This window comes from Euleptes europaea, chromosome 3 (assembly GCF_029931775.1).
Source record: "Euleptes europaea isolate rEulEur1 chromosome 3, rEulEur1.hap1, whole genome shotgun sequence".
Lineage (NCBI taxonomy): Eukaryota > Metazoa > Chordata > Lepidosauria > Squamata > Sphaerodactylidae > Euleptes > Euleptes europaea.
Window position 1 is genome coordinate 32112068 of NC_079314.1, and position 20537 is coordinate 32132604.

A 20537-nucleotide genomic window follows, 5' to 3' on the forward strand; every position below is an offset into this window, starting at 1 on the left:
TTTCCAGTCCCCCCCCCACAATATATTTATATAGAAATATCTACAGAAACATAAAATACAAATTCTGAAGGAACGGAAGGGGAGGGGGAGCAGAAAACCTGGGAACGTCAGCTCCCCGGCTGCCAGCCTCTTAAGTCGATTTCGTCTCTTCCTTCACCCTGGTTCAACGGAAGCAAAAGAAGAGGGTATGGTTAGCAGCGCCGGGTGGCTAGCAAGCATTTGCAAGGTTGCTGGCCCACAGTATTTAAGGAACCTCAAAGGTCTGGGCGCACCAATCCTTTTTTGAGCACACAGAACAGATTCCTCAACTGTGAGTCAACATGTTGAAAGTGTGATCAGAGTCTGACCCTGCATGTGCACTCCCCTTTCTTTCCAACTGTGCCCATGCTGGAGAGCAAACTATGCCATCACCGGAGGGAGGCCCTTCACCTCACCCTGTGGGCGCCTCTGCCAAACTGTGGTGTCGATTTAAAACACACACACACACACCGTGAGGTGGCTATTTTGTCTCTCTGAGCATACATACGCCTCTCAAACGATTTCTGTTCAGGGGAAACTGCCCAAGCGGAGCCCGCTAATGCTTCTCCCAAAGGCACCGCTACCTCCAGAAGTGAGCTGCTTCATCCCTGGAAAGAGCAGCAGAGGGACAGTCAGAATGAGGCCACGTGGCTCCACCTAAGCCCATCCCTGCTTGGGGGGAAACACACCAAGAAATGCACTGAGGGCAAGACTCGGCCCTCCCAAACTCCTGGGTAAGCGGCAACTGTGCCTGAGTGTATGGCGGCCCCACTAGGAACATATTCAACTTCCTGATTTTGCCACCTGAGGCTGCAAAACGTACAGGCGTTCTCGAGCATCTAGAGGCCACACCGCTTGAGGCTAAGTGGGCTGTGCCCAAGGTGTGACAAGCCACAAGGTAGGCTGGAGCAACAGAAATGGCCAAACTCTGTATAGATACTGACACACGCAGTTACTGGGGTGCCTGACCACGAGAACCGGCTACTAGAAAACACCAACATCTCACACGGGGGGTGGGAATACAGCAGCCCCTGCCAGTCCAGGCAAGGAGGTCTCACCCCTTGGGCTCTGCCATCTCCTCTTTGGCCTTCTCCTCCTCTTTGACTTCTGGAAGGGAAACATAAACACACATTTTTCTTGCCCCATAAAGAATTAAGTGCAGAAGCTGCATTTACACACACAACCTCTAAAGTGCATAGTAAAGCATTCCTTTTTCTCTAGTTTGCATTCCTTTTCTTGCTCCCATTCTTCTGCCCCCTGCCCCGAGAATAAAACACCACAGAAACACAGAAGGAGTGTAGAATTCAGCTTCCTGGGAGCTGAAGAGAGCCAAAACGATAGCCGAAGAGGAGGGAGGGAGGGAGGGAGGGAGAGGGAGGGCAGATTCTAGTGCTTCTGGCTACAGAAATAATAAATGCCTGCTGAAGTTTCAGAAGCCAGGGAGATGGACTGAAGACCACATCCAGGGGCTGGAGGACACGTCTTATGAGAGCTTCATGGGCTCCCAAGGTGGGGCTTGACAGAGCAGTGCAAAAATGCTGGTGGTTAGCCTTTAAAGCCCCAAGCATCTCGGGCCAGGGCACGTAAGGGAAGGCCTGCTCCTAAGCTGACCCTCGTGGATCATTCACTGGGCCTGAAGATGGAGGAAGTGGAAAGCAGGACATTTCCTGTGGCTGCCCCACCCCTTGGCAGCTTCCTGGTTCTCCAGCTTAAGAGTTTGCCGCTCTTAACCATTACTGGCTCTAGAACTTCCCAAGGGTCTGCACACCCCTCCGCACTCCCCAAATGCCAGGCATAAAGTCCTGTTTGGCTTCAGGTTCACCCTCACCTTTTTTCTCTTCCTCCTTCTCCTCCTCTTCCGTTTTCACCCGTTTGGCCTTCTTGAAGTTCGCCACATTTTTGCGCCCACCTTCCCCTTCATCCTCGGAGTCGGAGAATTCTTCATCACAAGCTATCCTCTTATCAGAGGAGCGGACTGCGGGGCAGCAGAAAGTATATCAGCAATGCAAGACTTTTCACTCGGGTGGGGGGCGGAGAAGAGTTTCAAATGTTACAGTCAACTATATGTAGGTACACGAACACAGAGAGAAGTGTGCAGTGTCAAGGCAATGGCACTGTGCTGCACCTTATCCCCACTAAGGAATATATGGGGCTGTGTGTGTTATAAGACATCGAGGCACTTCCGGCTTATGGCAACCATGTGAATTAATGACCTCTAAAACATCCTATAATTGACAGCATTGCTCAGGTCTCACAAACTGGCTGCCTTCAACTTTCCCTAGCTTTCCCCCCCTCTGTGTATGTTAAGCATACTAAAAGAACTCAAGGATTCTGCACCAAGAAAAGCTGGATTCTGTTGGCAGAGTATGCTAAGTACTCAGAGAAGGGTCATACTAACTGATTAAAGTTGCCTTTATTGAGGGAACTGCAAATTTAGATAGGAAAGCTGAGAGACGGAGCTTCGAGCTGCCTATCTAACTAAGGAGGGAGGAGAGAGTAGAATGACTTCCAAGAAGGAGGAGGAAATTTGCCTTCTAAGAAAATCTGTCTAAGGACAGACAAGAGGTGTGAAAAAAAGGGTGGAAAGGTCTCTAACCTTACAGCCCTAACTAGCTGACCACTTGCCCACCCCCCTTTCTGGGTCTTCTTCTGAGTTCCTTTGCACACTAGACATTGCAACTCTTCCAACATATTCTAGGGCTGGCACACAACTATGCATACTGGGCAGCTTCGCACAGCTTGTTTTGCATGATTTATTCTGATTCTGCTCATTAGGGGTTAAGGGACCCAGAATGCCTTGACCAACGGAAATTGTATTCTGCAATGCCTCCAGCGGCCGAGGCTTCAGTAGGGCCTTTGTCCGCACCATCAAGACACTCTACAACCAAAGAAATTTGCTCTTTAAAAAAAAGGAAGAAAGCTGTGATCTTCAGGATACTGAATTTTACAGCTGATACCACATTCCGCTTTTAAGGATGGTACAGAAAAGATGGATTGCCAGACTAGGATCCGGAAGGTCCACTTTAGCCTAAGTCACCTAGCAAGCTTCATGGCAGTTGTGCTCCCTGTTAAACCTACCTCACAAATGTGGCTGTGAGGACAAAGGGGAAAGGAAGAATGATATACGCCACTCTGAACCCCCTTGGAGAAAGCACAGGATTAAGATGCACTAGATAAGATTCTGAAGTCCCACAGGATCACTATATATTAACAGCCAGCAGCAACTGACTGTAGGCTCCCTGTTGCGAGTCCAACGACCAGTCCGCCGTCTTGTCAACAGCAGCCATTCCTTCCCTTTCCCCTATCCAGGACTCTACTTTTCCCGATTCTTTGTCTTTAGGGGGGAATCTCCTTCCCGACCAACCAGTTTTCCCATTTCCCACACAGCAGCTGACCCGTCCACTCACTAGTTGCAGTGTTTGCTTTCATTCCGTGGTTTCAGAGCGAGAAGAAGAGTTGGTTTTTATATGCCAACTTTCTCTACCACTTAAGGAAGAATCAAACCGGCTTACAATCACCTTCCCCTCCCCCTCCCCACAACAGACACCCTGTGAGGTAGGTGGGGCTGAGAGAGCTCTAAGAGAACTATGAGTAGCCCAAGGTCACCCAGCTGGCTTCATGTGGAGGAGTGGGAAAACCGACCCGGTTCACCAGATTAGCCTCCACTGCTCATGTGGAGGAGTGGGGAATCGAACCTGGTTCTCCAGATTAGAGTCCGCCACTCCAAGCCACTGCTCTTAACCACACCACCATGCTGGCTCTCAAGCCAAGCCAATGGTTCTGGACCAGGCCCCCCTCACACGTGAAAAACTGGAAACATCTAAGAAAATATTGGCCTTCAAAGCTTAAGCCTGCATTCAATTTTTTTTTGAAGTAGCGCATTCAAGACAGTTTTTTGGCACAACGACGTCAGCCCAGGACCCTGTTTCCAACTTTGCGCCAAGGGCGTAACAGCCTCTTCTATTTGTTATTTCTTTAGCACAACTGGAACCCTCTAAGACACAAGAGCGGTAGAAGAGCACCAGAGGGCTAGGCCTTTCCCCACCTTTGCCAGACCTCTGCAGAAAACCCAAGAGATGGCAATTTCTCCTAGCCTGGGGTTGCGTGCTTGATTAGCGGAAGGAGCCCTCGCCAGTTAGAAAGGGACCCACACCTATGTATATCTCCCAGGCATCAAGGACACCACCTGGGAGGTGGCAGTCACCACGCAGATGAATAACAATAAAGTGCCATCAAGTGACAACTGGACTTACGACAACCCCTCATGCATTGTTTTTCAAGGCAACAGTTGAGCAGAGGTGGCTTGCCACTGCCTTCCTCTGCATAGCCTCCCCCCCCCCCGTTTTCCTTGGTGGTCTCCCATCCAACTATTAACCATGGCCAACCCCTGCTTAGTGTCTGAGCCCTGAGAGCTCAGGCTATTCAGGCTGCTCTACACAGACTAGCACCGGCGAAAGAGCCTGACGTTCTGCCACCTACTGCCACCCAAACTTTACATTCATTATAAGATTTGAACTCTCCGTCTCCTGTATTTGAGACAGCTGGCCAGCAACAACACAGTCTGCACAACGATACCATAAAATCTCAACAGACCATGACGAAAACAACTGATACAGACCACATCCCAAGAAAACTAACTCTTATCGATTTATGCCCCGCAAGCTCTCCTGAAGGGTGCTGCCTTTCAAAGGTCAATTTTCTGAACTTTTCTAAAGTTCAATTTATTTGTTAACCGCAGGTTTGGATTGCCTTTCTGTGCAAGTTTTGGTAGAATTACTATTTACACAGAAGTGTCTACATTTGAATATTGCCTTTCTAAGGACAGCAGTGGGCTTTTTTGGACCTCCTCAGTCAGGCCATTTCAGAGTCCTGGGTCTGCAGCCAAAAAGATTTTGGGTCTTGCCAAGGAGGTTCAGATCTCTAGAGGAGAAGGAACAGCCGGGGCCAGAGCTGCCAAACAGACTCAAACAGCAAGTGGTTTCTACACAGCAACTTACACACAACCCCCAACAAGGCACCACAATCCTCACAAGCCCAGTACTCACTGGAAATCCGTTTGTCAGGATCTTCCTCGTCTTCCTCTCCACTGTCCTCCGCCACGGCATCCTCTGGGATGGGCTGCATCTGGACGCCAGGAGCATGGGGGAGCATCCGCAGGTTCTCAAAGAGGCGCTGCCTAGGGCCAAAGCAAAGACACATGCCCCACCACACACACCAGCCGATCAGAACAAGGGGCAGCGGTCAACAGGCAAGAGGACAGAGAGCTCGTGGCAAAAGCTCACCACAGCCGAGCAAAAGACTTACTTAATCTTCTCCAGATATTCATTTGTGTTTTGGTTGGTCATGTTGGAGGGGCTGATGTGGAGCTTGAAGTCTGGGCCGAAGTATTCAAAATAATCGTTATAGGGAAGCTCTGCAGGAGACACAAGAGGCACGCACTGCTGAAATGGGACTGGGTCGGCACCAAGGCATTTCAAACCGTGCACAAAGAAAAGCCACAAGAGCTGCAGCTTTCACACACATTGAATAATGCACTTCAGGCGTTTGCAAGTGGATTTTCCTGTGTGAAAACAGTAAAATCCACTTGCAAACTATTGCAGTAAAGTGCCTTGAAAGCACATCATCAAGCATGTGTGAAACCAGCCAGCTTGGGGGGAAAACCTGGTTCAGATGAGAGAGTCTCTGCACAGGCAAATGGATGCAGATTTATTGAATCTGTGTACTATATTCAACGAGCCCCGTGGTACAGAGTGGTAAGCTGCAGTACTGCAGTCCAAGCTCTGCGCACGACCTGAGTTCGATCCCAACGGAAGTTGGTTTCAGGTAGCCAGCTCAAGGTTGACTCAGCCTTCCATCCTTCCAAGGTCGGTAAAATGAGTACCCAGCTCGCTGGGCGCTAAAGGAAAGTTGACTGGGGAAGGCACTGCCTAGTAAACGGCAGGATGTGACGTCACCCCATGGGTCAGGAATGACCCGGTGCTTGCACAGGAGACCTTTACCTTTACACTACCATATATACTCGGGTATACCCGAGTATAAGCCAAGGTGCCTAATTTCACTCCAAAAATGGGGAAAAATTAGGCACCCACGTATAAGCCGAGGGGGAAATGCACCCCCCCCCGCAGGCTTACCTGACCAGGCTCCAGGTGCGCAGGCAGGCGGCGGTGGTGCCCCCCTCTCTGTGCGAAGGCCCCGCAGGGTCAGCTGGCAAGCGGGAGGACCGGCCTGAGGTGGGGGGGTGGGGAGGTGGGGGAGGTGGGGGGGGAAGAAACCGCCGCCGCCACCCAGCAGAAGGCGGGGTGGGGTGGGGTGGTGAAGAAACAGCCGCCGCTGTGCAGAAGGCGCGATCGTGCAAAAGGCGCAACAATCGCGTGGGGTGGGGGTTAAGAAGCCGCCGCCGCCACGCAGAAGGCGCGATCAGGTGGGGTGGGGGGGAGAAGGCGGGACAGCCCGCCCATCAGCTGGCCGGCGGGAGCGCGCTGGGAGAGGGCCCGACAGGCGAATTACCGTAATGACCCGAGTATAAGCCAAGGTAAGTTTTTAAAGCCAAAAATCATGGCTAAAAAAACTCGGCTTATACTCGAGTATATACGGTATATTCAACTAGGATTGCCTGGGCTGCAATGTGTGTGTATTTGGGAGGGCATTCAATCTCTAGTGCAAAATTTCTGATGTCAATAGAGTGTCATTTTCCTCTCAAACTGAGAGCAGCTGTAAAAGCTCCCGGGGAGGTGGAAAAAAACCTCCATATACATATGTACTACTTTACCATTTGGGATCTCCGTGTTCAGTGCCACAGCGGTCTCGTACGTCCAGCACCTGGCCACGTTGCGAATCGTGTAGCCGCCACCTCCAAGCATCAGCATGGGCAAGTTAAAGCTTTTGATGAACTCCACACACTTGGCATGACCTATGGAAGGGAGAAAGCAAGTCAGGCCCCTGTCGAGACATGGAGAACTGACATGACGGGAGAGAAGAAGAGCTGGTTTTTATATGCCGACTTTCTCTACCACTTAAGGAAGAATCAAACCGGCTTACAATCACCATCCCCTCCCCACAACAGAGACAGGGAGGAAGGTGGGGCTGAGAGAGCTCGAAGAGAGCTGTGACTAGCCGAAGGTAAACCAGCTGGCTGCATGTGTAGGAGTGGGGAAACCAACCCAGTTCAATAGGTTAGAGTCTGCCACTCATGTGGAGGAGTGGGGAATCAAACCTGGCTCCCCAGATCAGAGTCCACTGCTCCAAACCACCGCTCTTAACCACGCCCAACTGCACAGGTGGCTGCTTGAAATTTACTAATTTGGGGGCACCAATAATTCAAGCACTGTGCCCCCGCTGGACACTTGAGTACATTGCAAGTAACTGAATGTGCTCCAAAACATGCACCCTGACATGTTCGGCAACATGTCAAAGATCCTGAGATTCGCCTCGTGATGGAAAAACATCTTGAGAAGGTCCTGAAAAAGCCCCCATGCCATCCCGCCTGCAAGAAGCAAAGTCCCCTCTTACCTTTAATGGTCAAATTAAAACAACCCAGCCTGTCCCCTGATAAAGAATCCGACCCACACTGCAAGGCAACAGCGCTAGGCTGGAATGTCTCCATCACTTTAGACATGACCTGATCAAAAAAAAGGGAGAGGCTAGTCAGAAGAAGAGTTCGTTTTTATATGCCGACTTTCTCTACCAGTTACTCAAACCAGCTTACAATCACCTTCCCTTCCCACAACAGACACCCTGTGAGGTAGGTGGGGCTGAGAGAGCTCTAGCAGAGCTGTAACTTGCCCAAGGTCACCCAACTGGCTTCACGTGTAGGAGCGGGGAAACAAATCCAGTTCAACAGATTAGCCTCCGCCGCTCGTGCGGAGCAGTGGGGAATCAAACCCAGTTCTCCAGATCAGACTCCACTGCTCTTAACAACTATACCACGCTGGCTCTCAGATGCCCACGCAGGAAATATTGCAGCAATACAATGAAGTTGTGACAATGACAGAAGAGCAGCAGCATGTATATGGGGGGGACCCCAGTAAGATGCACCAGGGAGAGAAGCTTACTGGCTTGAAGATGGCTTCATAGGACTCATCGTCTATTCCATCCCGGAGAGGGTAGTTGACAGCGTAATACTTTCCTTTGCCTGCACCAATGTCCTAGTATGGTAAAATAAAGGAGGTATCACAGAACAATCAATCTCATCTAGTCTTTCTCTCCCCTGACCCCAGAATAGCAAAACACATGAAGTACCATTTCAAGTACTTGAAGGGCTGTCATACAGAGGATGGTGCCAAGTTGTTTTCTGTTGCCCCAGAAGGTCGGACCAGAACCAACAGGTTGAAATTAAACCAAAAGAGTTTCCATCTAGATATTAGGAAGAATTTTCTAACAGAGCGGTTCCTGTTACAGACTTCCTTGGGAGGTGGTAAGCTCTCCTTCCCTGGAGGTTTTTAAGCAGAGGCTAGATGGCCATCTGTAAGCAATGCTGATTCTATGACCTTAGGCAGATCATGAGAGGGAGGGCACCTTGGCCATCTTCTGGGCATGGAGTAGGGGTCGCTGGAGGTGTGGTGGGGAGGTAGTTTGGAATTTCCTGCATTGTGAAGGGGGTTGGACTAGATGACCTGGTGGTCCCTTCCAACTCTATGATTCCATGATCACTTTAGACATTTTTTTTTTTTAACTGACCCACCTTCCTCCTCCTTGGGAGCCAAGGCAGTTGCACATACTTTTTGAGCAAGGCAGAGTACGCTTTATGCAAGTGTGCAGAATTTGACAAAACAGCACTGGGGTAGGGTTGGGGGAACCTAGCCAACCCAAGCCCATTTTCAAAACCTTCAGGCTGGCTTACGGTACAAAAATGTAATCTACTCCAGAAGCCCCACACTCCGCCTCCAGGACACCCCACCCCAAGCACCCAGGTCAGTTTCCAAAGTCTCACTTGGGGATCGCTCAATTTTTCGCGCTTCCATAAGGGCTTGAAGCACAGCTCAAATAAATAAAGTAAGAGATCCTCAGAATGCTCAATGCTGAGACCAGTCTCTTCCTGTGTTTCCTCAGTGTAATTACAAAGAGCACAGAGGATATGGTTCTCTGCTCAAAGATGCTATAAAGCCAGAGAGTCCAGCATCGAGAGGATTCTTAATGAACCCTAAGCCATGGTTTTAGAAAGGGATGATGCACAAGAGGGCCACCCAGGATACACTTCCACCATGGGGGTGGGGGTGGGGAAAGGGAAGAGACTGTTCAGGAAGAACAAGTGTGAGATTTTAAGGAAACAGAAATCAATTGGGGGATTTCCAGGGCACATTTCTGCTCCAGCCTCCATTCTCACCCGCAGGTCCCCCGTTCCCGGGAAGTATTCTCCGTACTTATGAAAGGACGCCGTCATGACGCGGTCTGTGGTGTAAAAGGCCTCCTCCACGCCATCGCCGTGATGGATGTCGATGTCAACGTACAACACCCGCTGGTGGTACCTGGGATGGCAAACAGTTGTCCAGCTGGTTACCTGATGCTCAAATGATGCCTGCTCGACAGCACCTCTTCCACGCCATTCTGTGTAGGTAGGACTGTCAGGATCCCACCACTTGCAAGCTTCTCCCTTTAGGGAGCGCTTCCTATATCAACTGGCCTGCCAAGGAACCCCTGAGCATTGCACAGAGGGTTCTGGGGGACACTGCCTAGACGCTAGAGTTCACAGTCCATTCCCCAGGGGGCACTGGCCAGGCGTGTGGGGTCTCATCATCATCATACGAACTGACAGCATGCCCCAGAACACCTGCTGATGAACCCCTTCCCCCTCTAGCTGCCTACTCCAGGGGAAGATCAGCCACACCACACAATGTTGCCTGTCTGAGAAGTCCTGACTACCATTATTTACTTCTCTTTCCCACTGAAGAGGAAAAGAGCTGGTTTTTATATGCCTTCTCTACCACTTAAGAATCAAACCGGCTTACAATCTCATCCTCCCTTCCCCTCCCTACAATAGACACCCTCTGAGGTAGATGGGGCTGAGAGAGCTTGAAGAGAGCTGTGACTAGCCCAAGGTCACCCAGTTGGCTTCATGTGTAGGAGTGGGGAAAACAACCCAGTGCTCCAGATTAGAGTCTGCCGCTCGTGTGGGGGATCAAACCCAGTGCTCCAGATTAGAGTCCACTGCTCCAAACCACATGAACACATGAAGCTGCCTTCTACTTAATCAGACCCTGGGTCCATCAAGTCAGTCTTGATGGTCTTTCACATTGCCTACCTGCCTAGTCCCTTTAACTGGAGATGCCGGGGATTGAACCTGGGACCTTCTGCATGGCAAGCAGATGCTCTACCACTGAGCCACGGCCCCTCCCACCGCTTTTAGCCACCAAACCACGCTGGCTACAGCCCTTGACAAACTCTCAAAGAGATTCAGTATCACCTGGAATATGGGCTGACAGTGACTGTGCTATCCTGACGCACCCAGGCTAGGTAAATACACCAGCCAACTGGATATGTAGTATGAAGGTCAAGTCCAGGAAAGTGGGACACTTATCCCACCCTACAGAAGCCACACATGGGCAAGTTTTTTTGCAGATGGGACTTCAAATGCATGTCTGGATCTCAGCAACTGGCTTTCTTGCAAAATCTCGAGTGGGAAGAGCTGACCAGGTGGGCAAGAGCAAGTGAAATCTCAAGCAAGGAAACAAAAATGAAGCTAGAAGAGGAATCAATGCGGGTCCCAGTCTCTTCTTCCTGTCCCACACAGGAACAAACTATTAAAATCCATCACAGTACACATGGGCTTAAAGCCATCTGGGGAGCCAAACTGCCCCCCAACGCAGGGTATATAAAGCTAATCCTGGTAGCATCCAGGGGAGAAGTACCATCTTTCACAGTTACCGTGACTCAGGAAAATTGTTAACCTTCATAGCAAACTCCACCTGGAATAGTACAAAAGAGCAAATGTCCAGTAGCACCTTAATGACTACAAAAAATTCTGGCAGGGTATGAGATTTTGTGAGTCACAGCTCACTTCTTCAGATACAGCTAGAATGTGAGCCCATCTACCCTTAAGCAGAGAAAGAGCGAATTCAGACACCCAATGGCAATAGCATGTAAATGTCAACAGCAAGTAAATGACATTAGTATGTGCGACTGGATTAGGTGTGATATGCAGAGGAGGAGTAGGCATGGAAAATCAGCATTGGTAATGAGACAGGAATCCTAGCTCTTTATTCAACCCAAGAGAATGTGTTGTCTGAATTCACTCTTCTCTACTTAAGGATAGATGGACTCACATTCTAGCTGTATCTGAAAAAAATTGAGCTGTGACTCAAGAAAGCTCATACCTTGTCAGAAATTTTGTTAGTCTTTAAGGTGCTACTGGACTCTTGCTCTTTTCTACTGCTACAGACTAACATGGCTACCCACCGTGATCTACGATTGGAACAGTCATAAACTTCTCTGCATACCAGCTTTTGCCCCACCCTCATAGAACATCTCATGGTAAAAGAACCTCCCTTGCAAACCAGCCCAAAGGGGAAAATGACATTGCCTCAAGCCTGTTTTACACCAACAGCAGGCAAGCTAGTTAGCCCTTTCAAAATTCATGGGAGGGAAGAAGGGAAAGGATTGACTGAATGCTTCCCACTGGAAACTAAAAAAAACCCCAGCGTATCAGGAAGGAGCCCAATCTCCCCAACACCCCACTACATGCAGGGAGTTTTTTGTAGGCAGGACCATTCTATCATGCGACCCTCCACCAGCAGGCTGAAACAGCAGAGTCCAATAACAGCTTTACTGCCTCATCTGCTGCTGTTTATACCATATAGGCCGAAGAATGATAAAACCCAGTACAGATGGGCATTCTATTGACACAGGGCGAGGCATGTCGTTTTCTCTACTAGAAACTCCTTTCTTTATGAACTCTGGAGCACGCCGGCCGCCCTACGTACTTGAGCAGCTCCAAAATGGCCAGGACGATGTCATTGACGTAGCAGAAGCCAGAGGCCTCAGACTTCTTGGCGTGGTGCAAGCCGCCCGCCCAGTTCACAGCGATGTCCGTCTGCTGCTTGTTCAGCTTCACCGCGCTGGCTGCGGAGAGATTTGCAAGCCCGTGACACAAGACAGTTTTTGCAAAGAGCCCTCTGAGAAAGTACAGAGTCAGGGAAATCGAGAATTCCGCGCAGGAGGCAACCCACAGCTTGCACGGATGAATTCAGGATTCTTATAACCCAGCTGGACACCAAAATCTGCAAAGCCAGCATTCAGGTTGCACAGCAGAAGGTCGATTACTACCAGTCACTGACCTATAAGTCTGAAATTTCGACCAGACTCACAAGAAACCTTACTGGATCATACCTGCACAAATGAGAATTATGTACTCTCACAATGCCTCGTTGCTTAACCTTTTAGCATCACAGCATCTCATGCACCCCTTAGCACAAGCAGTCAAGATTTTTTAACTAATAGACATAAGCGGTTATAGTAGTCAGTACTGTTCTCTATTAACTGTATCAAATTGATCTAGGTGTAGACCAGCTTAGTTCTATTAAAATTAGTAATCTGGGGTTATGATTAGTTGATCTTGAGCACTGACAACTTGTAGATTATGTTTTTTCTCCCCCCCCCCAAGTGTTTTTCTCACCTTTTTTCTTTCTGAATCATATTGAAAAATAATTTAAAATTTTTTAAAAGATTTTTAATTAATAATGATAATTGCATGCCATCAAGTTGCAACTGACTCATGGCGACAGTGTGGTTTCCAGGCAAGAGATGAGCAAGGGTGGTTTGCCATTGCATTCCTCTGCACAGCTGAGGATGTCCTCTGGACTTCCTTGGTAGTCTCCCATCCCAATACTAACCATGGCTGACCCTGCTTAGCTTCCAACTCTGATGAGATCAAGTAGTCAAGGCTATTCAGGGTGCTATGGTTTTTAACTACACAGCTGCTAATGCTGTGTATCTGTTGAGAACATATGCATGCACCTATAACTAATTATCTACAGTGTCTATAATGACACTAATTGTGAGTGCTGCTGATTACTATTCACTGTTTTGTAATTTCAAAGCCCCCTTGCAAGGCAGGAGGTGAAGTCAGAACACTTGTGCAATGGAAATCCCCTTCAAAGAGGATTTTCCCCCTTCACAATGCAAGTTCATCCATCCTTTGAGTACTAACACTTACCAACAGAGCCTCCTGTAGAAAGCTGACAGAACTCAAATAAGCCATCAAATACAGGGCAGTCTTCTCCAACATTGACTTGGGGTAAAAAAAGAAAAAGATATTGACAAGACAAGCAACAAATTTATTCAAAGACTATAAGTAGACTAGGCAGAGCAAGACAGAGGTATAAGAAACAAAGACCTTTGGATCAGCTTCTGTTTAAGACTAGGATAGTTCTATGATTCTATACACTTGTCAAGGATGCTCTAGGCTGATCCTGCATTGAGCAGGGGGTTGGCCTGTATGGGCCCTTCCAACTCTATGATTCTGTGATTCTTCCAATCAAGAAAACAATTGCTGGGGGACGGGGAGAGACAGATGGGGAAGAGGAAGATCTGGCAATAATATAAAAAATGGTAAAGGGTCTGGAAAAAAGGTGAGATTTCCCCTTTAAACCAATCCATGTAGTCTAAGCTTGGCACTGTACAAGCAGACAGCCAATGCATGGCAAAGGGGAGCTTTACGGAGAAGAGAGCACAGCCTTTTCACAGTTCAACGTTACAGAGGCATGGGATGGGGAGGCTTAGCCAGCAGCCTCGATACTTAGTCACATGGAACTGAATGCAAGAACTCAAATGATCACAATACTGTGCATTTCTATACAGGGTCCCAAGTACTTCATGCGTACTCTGTCAGTATGGCAGGTCAGTATTGTTCCCAGTGCTATAATTCCTTATTGATTCGGACTGTTGCCAGCCTTTACGTTTCCAATGAGAAGCTGCTTCTTACTCCCAGAAAACCAGGGATACAACCCAAGACCACCACCATTTAAAATCTGCACGCCTGCTCAGCATTTTGCAGAGTGATGACTGGACCAGCTTACGATCATGACCCAAAACACCCGCTGCTGTTCCCCCCCCCCCAATTTTGTGTTTTTATTTTTGTGACATCCACCCTGTTGAAGTTCTGGTAAACTCAAAAGTTTGTACACTGTTTGGCGTCATTTTGTTTGGATGTTAACATTTCTTTGGCTGACCATACGCAAACCCCTTTCTTGGTTTTGGTTTTTACTTCAGACGGACGTAGTTGCCTACAATTTCTCTCTACTGATTTTGAGAGTGTGCTCTATGTATTATAATCCCTGCTCAACTCTGATGCTATTTCTTACAGTGCAAAATCCCCTTTCAGACTAGGAAGTGCCTGCCCTGCCCCTCCTGTTCCAGCAAACATCAGAACATGACCCTTGTTAACTTACACCGCTGCATCTGCTTGCTGTATTCAGACATGTTGTCTGGACGAATCGACCGCAGAAATTTGATGTAGTCGTCACTGTGGTATTTGGTCATTTCTTCAGCACTTGCTTTGTAAGGGCGCTGCAAAAACAGACCAGTTCAAGACTCTTTGGTCATGGCCGTCCCATCTCAACAAACCTCAAGCTATCACGAGTGCTGTCCACGTTTATTTCAAGACTGAAACATTTCATTACATGGAACTGGTAAGTGAAGTCTTGGAGCACCTTAAAGGCCACCAGCTTTACTACGGTAAAAGCTTTCATGGGCTACAGTCCACTTAGTCAAATGCATAAAACGAACTCTCAGACACAGATTTATATAAATACACGAAGTGGAAACTATGAACAGAGAGGCAAAGAGGCTGACATTTGTGCAAAACTCACAATATGCTCCATAAGTAATCACAATATTTTTAATTGGCAATAACAGGCTACCTAGTTATATTCATTTAACACAGGGGTGGGGAACCTTTTTCCTGCCAAGGGCCATTTGCCCATTTATAACATCATTCGGGGGCCATACCAGGTGTAGATCTCTCGGGGGGGGGAGAGGCTAAGGTTGCCAGGTCTCCAGCCACCACCTGGAGGTTGGCAAACTAAGGAGAGGCTATGCAGAGGCCTTGCAGGTCTTCCCCCCCTCTCCACACACACACACACACACTCTCACCAGCGATTGGGGGAAGCCTTACTGGCTTCCCCCTTTACACACACACACACACACACACACTCACTCTCCAGGTGGAACCTTCCTGGCTTCCCACCCCACTCCACACACACACTCCCTGGGCTGTGCTAGCAGCCCGGCGATCGGGGGAAGCCTTGCTGGTTTTCCCCTCACACACATGCATGCGCACCCCGGCCCTACAGCGGCAATGGCGGCGGCTTCCACGGGAGAGTCCGCGGGCCACACCAGATGACGTCACGGGCCTTAAATGGCCCGCAGGCCAGAGGTTCCCCACCCGATTTAACATCTGACGAAGCTTAAAAAGGTGCCCGTTCTATCTATCTCTTGCCATCCCGATTACAAATTTCTTTTCAAGATGATCTAATTCTTTTAATGTATTGAGAACATTTGTTTCTTGAACATGGCTTCTTGACTGATATGTCTTGCCCCGGGTTAAGTGTGGAAAGTAAAAATAAATCTGTTGATTATACTTACATAGATTTCCATTTTTCTGTAAAGGCCATAGTTGAGGAGGAGGTTGTGGGTCATCCTGATCCTGTGGGGTTTCATAGGATGGCCTTGACCATAATAGTAGTTCCCAATGTCCCCTGAGAAGTGAGATGAAAACAAACCAGTTACATAGCAAACTGCCCCGAGCAAGGAAACTGCGGTTCAGCTGCTGGCATTTTGGGCTAGCAGGGATGGAAGATCTAACTAGGCACAACTTCCCACAGCACTCCAGGCACAGAGGGGGAATAAGCAGCTTGGGACGACATGGAACAGTGGCCTGGCGCTCAGGGAAAGGCAGATTTATGAACGCAGTTATACAGAGGCTTACCGAGTTTGCTGCAGAGAGGGTGAGATGTAGAGACTGAAATGTCCAGAAAGGGAATTTGTGCAGAGCAAAGCAGCTCCAATAGCTAACAGCACACATCTACACTCATGCACAGGTCTCATTGTTCAAGTCTTGGGGCAGCTTAGTATATTAGAAGGCTATCACGCCGGCAGCAGGTATCACTGTTCCCTGCTGCAGAAACATGACAGGAACGGTGGAACTCCATCGCAAATACAGTCACCCCACCTCCAAAAGGAAGCATCATAAAGCGTTACAGAAAAGGACCACCAAGACAACAAAGACACCCCTTCCCTAGGAGGAAAGTTTAAGGTGAGCCTAAACACCTTAACAAGAACAGGATGTCGAAGTCTGGATGGACAGATGGTCCAATCCAGTAGGACACTGTTTGAAAACTGGAGCCCAACTGGGGCTCCAAACAGGTGTATGAAGACTTGCAGCTGCCTTCATACTTTTAACTAGTCAATGCAAAAAACCCCACTGTAGTCCCAGAAAACCAGACTGCTGTGGGGGCGTCTCTCAGGAGATGTTAGCCCCATAAGGAATTCTGAGGCTTGATTCTTACTGAAGGTTTAGTGAGATTAACAATTAACCCGCTTTAGCCCAGACCCTCCTACTTCAAAATTATGGCTACCAGCAGATGAGGCTCTTTAAAAATGCAGCAAACCAAGGAATTTGGACCTTTCGGAAATTGCTAAATCATGTGACTATAGCCAGCATCAGTAAAGGAAGCTACCCATCTTGGAAAACATGGCCCCGGTAGCCCGAAAAAGGGAGGAAAGGAAGCCTAGAATAAGAAGTGGCTCACCCTACTCCTACTGATACTATGCTAAATAGAAGAACCAGGAAGAAGGGAAACGACTTATGTTGCGGTCAGAGGGAATGTTCTAAGACCCCAACCCTCGGGAAAGCACCGCTTGAAACACTTCCTGCTCTGCACAAGCACCCAACACTGTTTAGCTTGGAAAGAAGGTGGTTAAGGGGAGATATGATAGAGGTCCAAAAAATTATGTATGGTATGGAGAGAGTGAACAGGGAGAAGCTTTTCTCCCTCTCTCATAATACTAGACCATGGGGTCATCTGCTGAAGATAGAGGGTGAGAGATTCAAAACTGATAAAAGAATGAATTTCTTCATACAATGCATAGTTAAATTGTGGAACTCCCTGCCCCAGGACGTGGTGATGGCTGCCAACCTGGAAGGCTTTAAGAGGGGAGTGGACATGTTCATGGAGGAGAGAGCTATTCATGGCTACTAGTAAAAATGGATACTAGTCATGATGCATACCTATTCTCTCCAGGATCAGAGAAGCATGCCTAATATATTAGGTACTTTGGAACACAGGCAGGACAATGCTGCTGCAATCGTCTTGTTTGTGGGCTTCCCAGAGGCACCTGGTTGGTCACAGACTGCTGGACTTGATGGTCCTTGGTCTGATCCAGCATTGCTTTTTTATGTCCTTATGTTCTTATTCCTACCACCCCACTGTGTAAAGCTGCCTGCCTCATCCCGGACACAAGAAGCTGCCCTGGGAAGTGTGAGAAGGAAATAAGAGGCAGATATTTGGGATGGGGGAATTGTTGTTGAGTTTGAGCAGATTTTTAAGACACCACAATTTTTACGGCTGAGGTGGCAATATTAAAGAACGTGCCCCATTATCATTGCCTCTCCTCAATCAGTTTTCCTTCCCAGCCCCACTGCTTCACTTATTTCTCTTCCAAGACCCACCTATAGCATCCTCTATACACAGTTCCTACCCACAGCAGATCAAAGACTTGTCTCTTGCAGCCCCCCAAACCCCCATTTCTTTGCAAGACCTTCTTCATGCACCTGGCACTCAACACTTGGGCCCTCTATGCTGACCTTCAGGCCCCGTGCCTCCGGCCTCAAAAACAGCGCCAAGGATGAACCATCTCCCAAATATTGTCGAAGGCTTTCACGGTCAGAGTTCATTGGTTCTTGTAGGTTATCCGGGCTGTGTGACCGTGGTCTTGGTATTTTCTTTCCTGACGTTTCACCAGCAGCTGTGGCCGGCATCTTCAGAGGAGTAACACTGAAGGACAGTGTCTCTGACAGGAGACACTGTCCTTCAATGTTACTCCTCTGAAGATGCCTGCCACAGATGCTGGCGAAACGTCAGGAAAGAAAATACCAAGACCATGGTCACACAGCCCGGATAACCTACATCTCCCAAATGTTGGGCAGGGAAGGTTTGGTCAGCTAGAAGATAGTTGTCTTTTACCTCTTTTAAAGGAAAATATTATTAATGTTCTTATTTGTGGGAATGCAGACTAATGAAAGGTTCTGTATGCCAATAATGTTTCTGAACTCCTCTACTAGGTTTTGCTAGCAGCCATCCTGCTTCTTCCAACTAGCCCTAGTATTTCCCTCTCACTTCCAGTTCCCTGCACACCTTCATTCTCATTCTACTCCAGCTGCTATCCATCCTCTGCCACCTTGATTCTTTCCTTCTCACCCAACCCACAGCCCACATATGAGGCTTCCCTCAGCCCCAAACAGCCTTGACCTCCAATGACCTATCTAGCAAGAGCAGCAGCCAACAGTGCAAGCCAAGAAGTCCTGGGATCAAATGTCACCCCAGGGGCCACAAGCAAACCCCCAGTGTATTTCAGCTTCCCTCCCACCTATAGTATGGAGATAAGACCACTTGCTGAGGTTGTTGTATGGATTAGAGGTCACATCCAGCACACCCAACAAGGGTAACACAAACACTTTGGTAAATGATTACAACCAGCTCATTCCTCTCCAAGGACTTCCCTTGTGATGGTTCCTCTTCCGGCACCAGAGTCTTCATCACTGGTGGTCCACCATCATCTCCAGACTCTCCCCGGAACCTCCCCTCCTTCTGTGCTTTTTCCTCCTCTCCCCCATCCTGCATTCTTCATTGCCCCACCCAGCAGCCCTCCCCTGCCTTTCCACCCCCATCACCACCCTCCCCTACCAGCTTGGCGTAGCGATCACCGCATCAGACCCGGGTTCGAATCCCCACCTGGGCGACCTGCAGCCGCCCCAACCCCTCTCATCCTAGCCTACCTCACAGGGCTGTTGCGACAAGAAAACGGAGGAGGGGAAGAGAACAAACAGAGAACTATATAATAGAGAACTATATATATATATATATAGTTTAATAAATATAGTAAATATATATAGTTTAATATATATATAGTTAAATATATAGTTAAATATATATAGTTTAATAAATATATAGTTTAATAAATATATATATATAGTTTAATAAATAAAATTGCCAATGACAAGAGTCCTCCCTCTCTCTCCCACAGCTTTCCCCACCCTCCCCTAGTTTCCCCACCGCATCCCCCACTCCCGCCTTCCTCCCTACCCCGTTCCCCTCCACCCCAATCATAAGAAGCTCCAATTTCTCCCTTTCCCTAAAGCCTTCATCTTCACTCGCCCCCCCTCAAGCCCCTCATCACCCCCTCCCTCGCCAGGCCCCTCCCCCGAGCCCCCCACCCACTCACCGTCGTAGTAGTAGCAGACTTTCCGCTTGGTCCCCTGAGTCAGCGCCATTTTCCCCCTCCCCCTCCTCCTCCTCCTCCTCTCCCCCCTCCCGCTCCCTCCCGACAGCGCCTCCGTCCGAGCCCGAGTTCCGCCACGCAACCGAGCGCGCCCGACGGAGAAAGGAAAGACCGCCTCCAGCGCCCGCCCCGCTCCCTTTCTAAGCTTCCTGACCAATCGCGACGCCAACGCCTGCCGCGTTACCCAATCGGAAGTCAGGGGAGGCGGGGCGACTCGCGCCAACAAGTTAGATAGAGCCGGCGAGGAGTTGCTCGGACTGTGCCATTCCGTCGCGGGAGGGCGACGGGGCGGGACCGAGCGGGTTGTACCATTTCCGTGGAGGACGGAAGGGGTGGTTGCGCAGGGGGAGGCTCCTAATGAAGAGACGGGATTCCCCCCCCCCCCGCCGCGCAGGAGCGTGCCATTGCCGTGGCGGGGGAGGCTGAGCGAGCGGGTTCCGTCTCCCGGACACCAAAACTTTCCCCAAGTTTCTTCGGATAGATAATTCACAGTGGGTAGCCGTGTTAGGGCGAAAACGCATGGTTGCTTTATCCTCCTTTAATCCCTGTTTTAGCCAGGATCGAACGCACATTAAGTGAAACGCACGTGTTCGATCCTGGCTGAATCCTCGCTGAAACAGGGATTAAACGAAGATAAAGCGACCATGGTCTGTCTGCAGTAGTAGAAAAGGGCAAGAGTCCAGTAGCACCTTAAAAGACTAACAAAAATATTTTCTGGCCGGGTATGCGCTTTCGTGAGCCACACTCACTTCTTCAGATCTGCAGTTGTAGAAAAGAGCCAAGAGTCCAATAGCACCTTAAAGACTAACAAAAATATTTTCTGGCCAGGTCTGAGCTTTCGTGAGCCACAGCTCACTTCTTCAGATACAGCTAGAAGTGAATCCATCTACCAGAAAATATTTTTGTTAGTCTTTAAGGTGCTACTGGACTCTTGCCCTTTTCTACTTCGGATAGAGTTTGCCAAAACCGAGCTGCCACTGCCAGACGAATAGCGTGTGTGGCAGCATGGCATAGTGGTTAAGATCAGT

The 20537-nt window shown here is 48.9% G+C and overlaps 1 protein-coding gene and 1 non-coding gene across 3 annotated transcripts; both read right to left on the bottom strand.

Moving 5' to 3' along the window:
* HDAC1 (histone deacetylase 1) lies at positions 1–19515 on the bottom strand. Of its 2 annotated transcripts, none has more exons than XM_056846901.1 (14): positions 19453–19515; positions 15595–15707; positions 14400–14517; positions 13166–13240; positions 11934–12072; positions 9341–9482; positions 8070–8162; positions 7528–7636; positions 6788–6928; positions 5323–5431; positions 5064–5194; positions 1847–1993; positions 1077–1125; positions 1–158 (listed from the first exon to the last, which is right to left on the bottom strand). In XM_056846901.1, exons 1-14 carry the CDS (start codon positions 19499–19501, stop codon positions 131–133), a joined length of 1443 nt encoding a protein of 480 aa, XP_056702879.1. In that variant the 5' UTR covers positions 19502–19515; the 3' UTR covers positions 1–130. The 2 variants fall into 2 exon arrangements, with proteins under 2 accessions (XP_056702879.1, XP_056702878.1); XM_056846900.1 differs by having other exon boundaries at positions 1841–1993.
* TRNAG-GCC (transfer RNA glycine (anticodon GCC)) lies at positions 10274–10342 on the bottom strand. Its single transcript has one exon. It is a non-coding gene; the product is annotated as a tRNA-Gly (tRNA).
* Positions 19516–20537: the final 1022 nt, after the last annotated feature.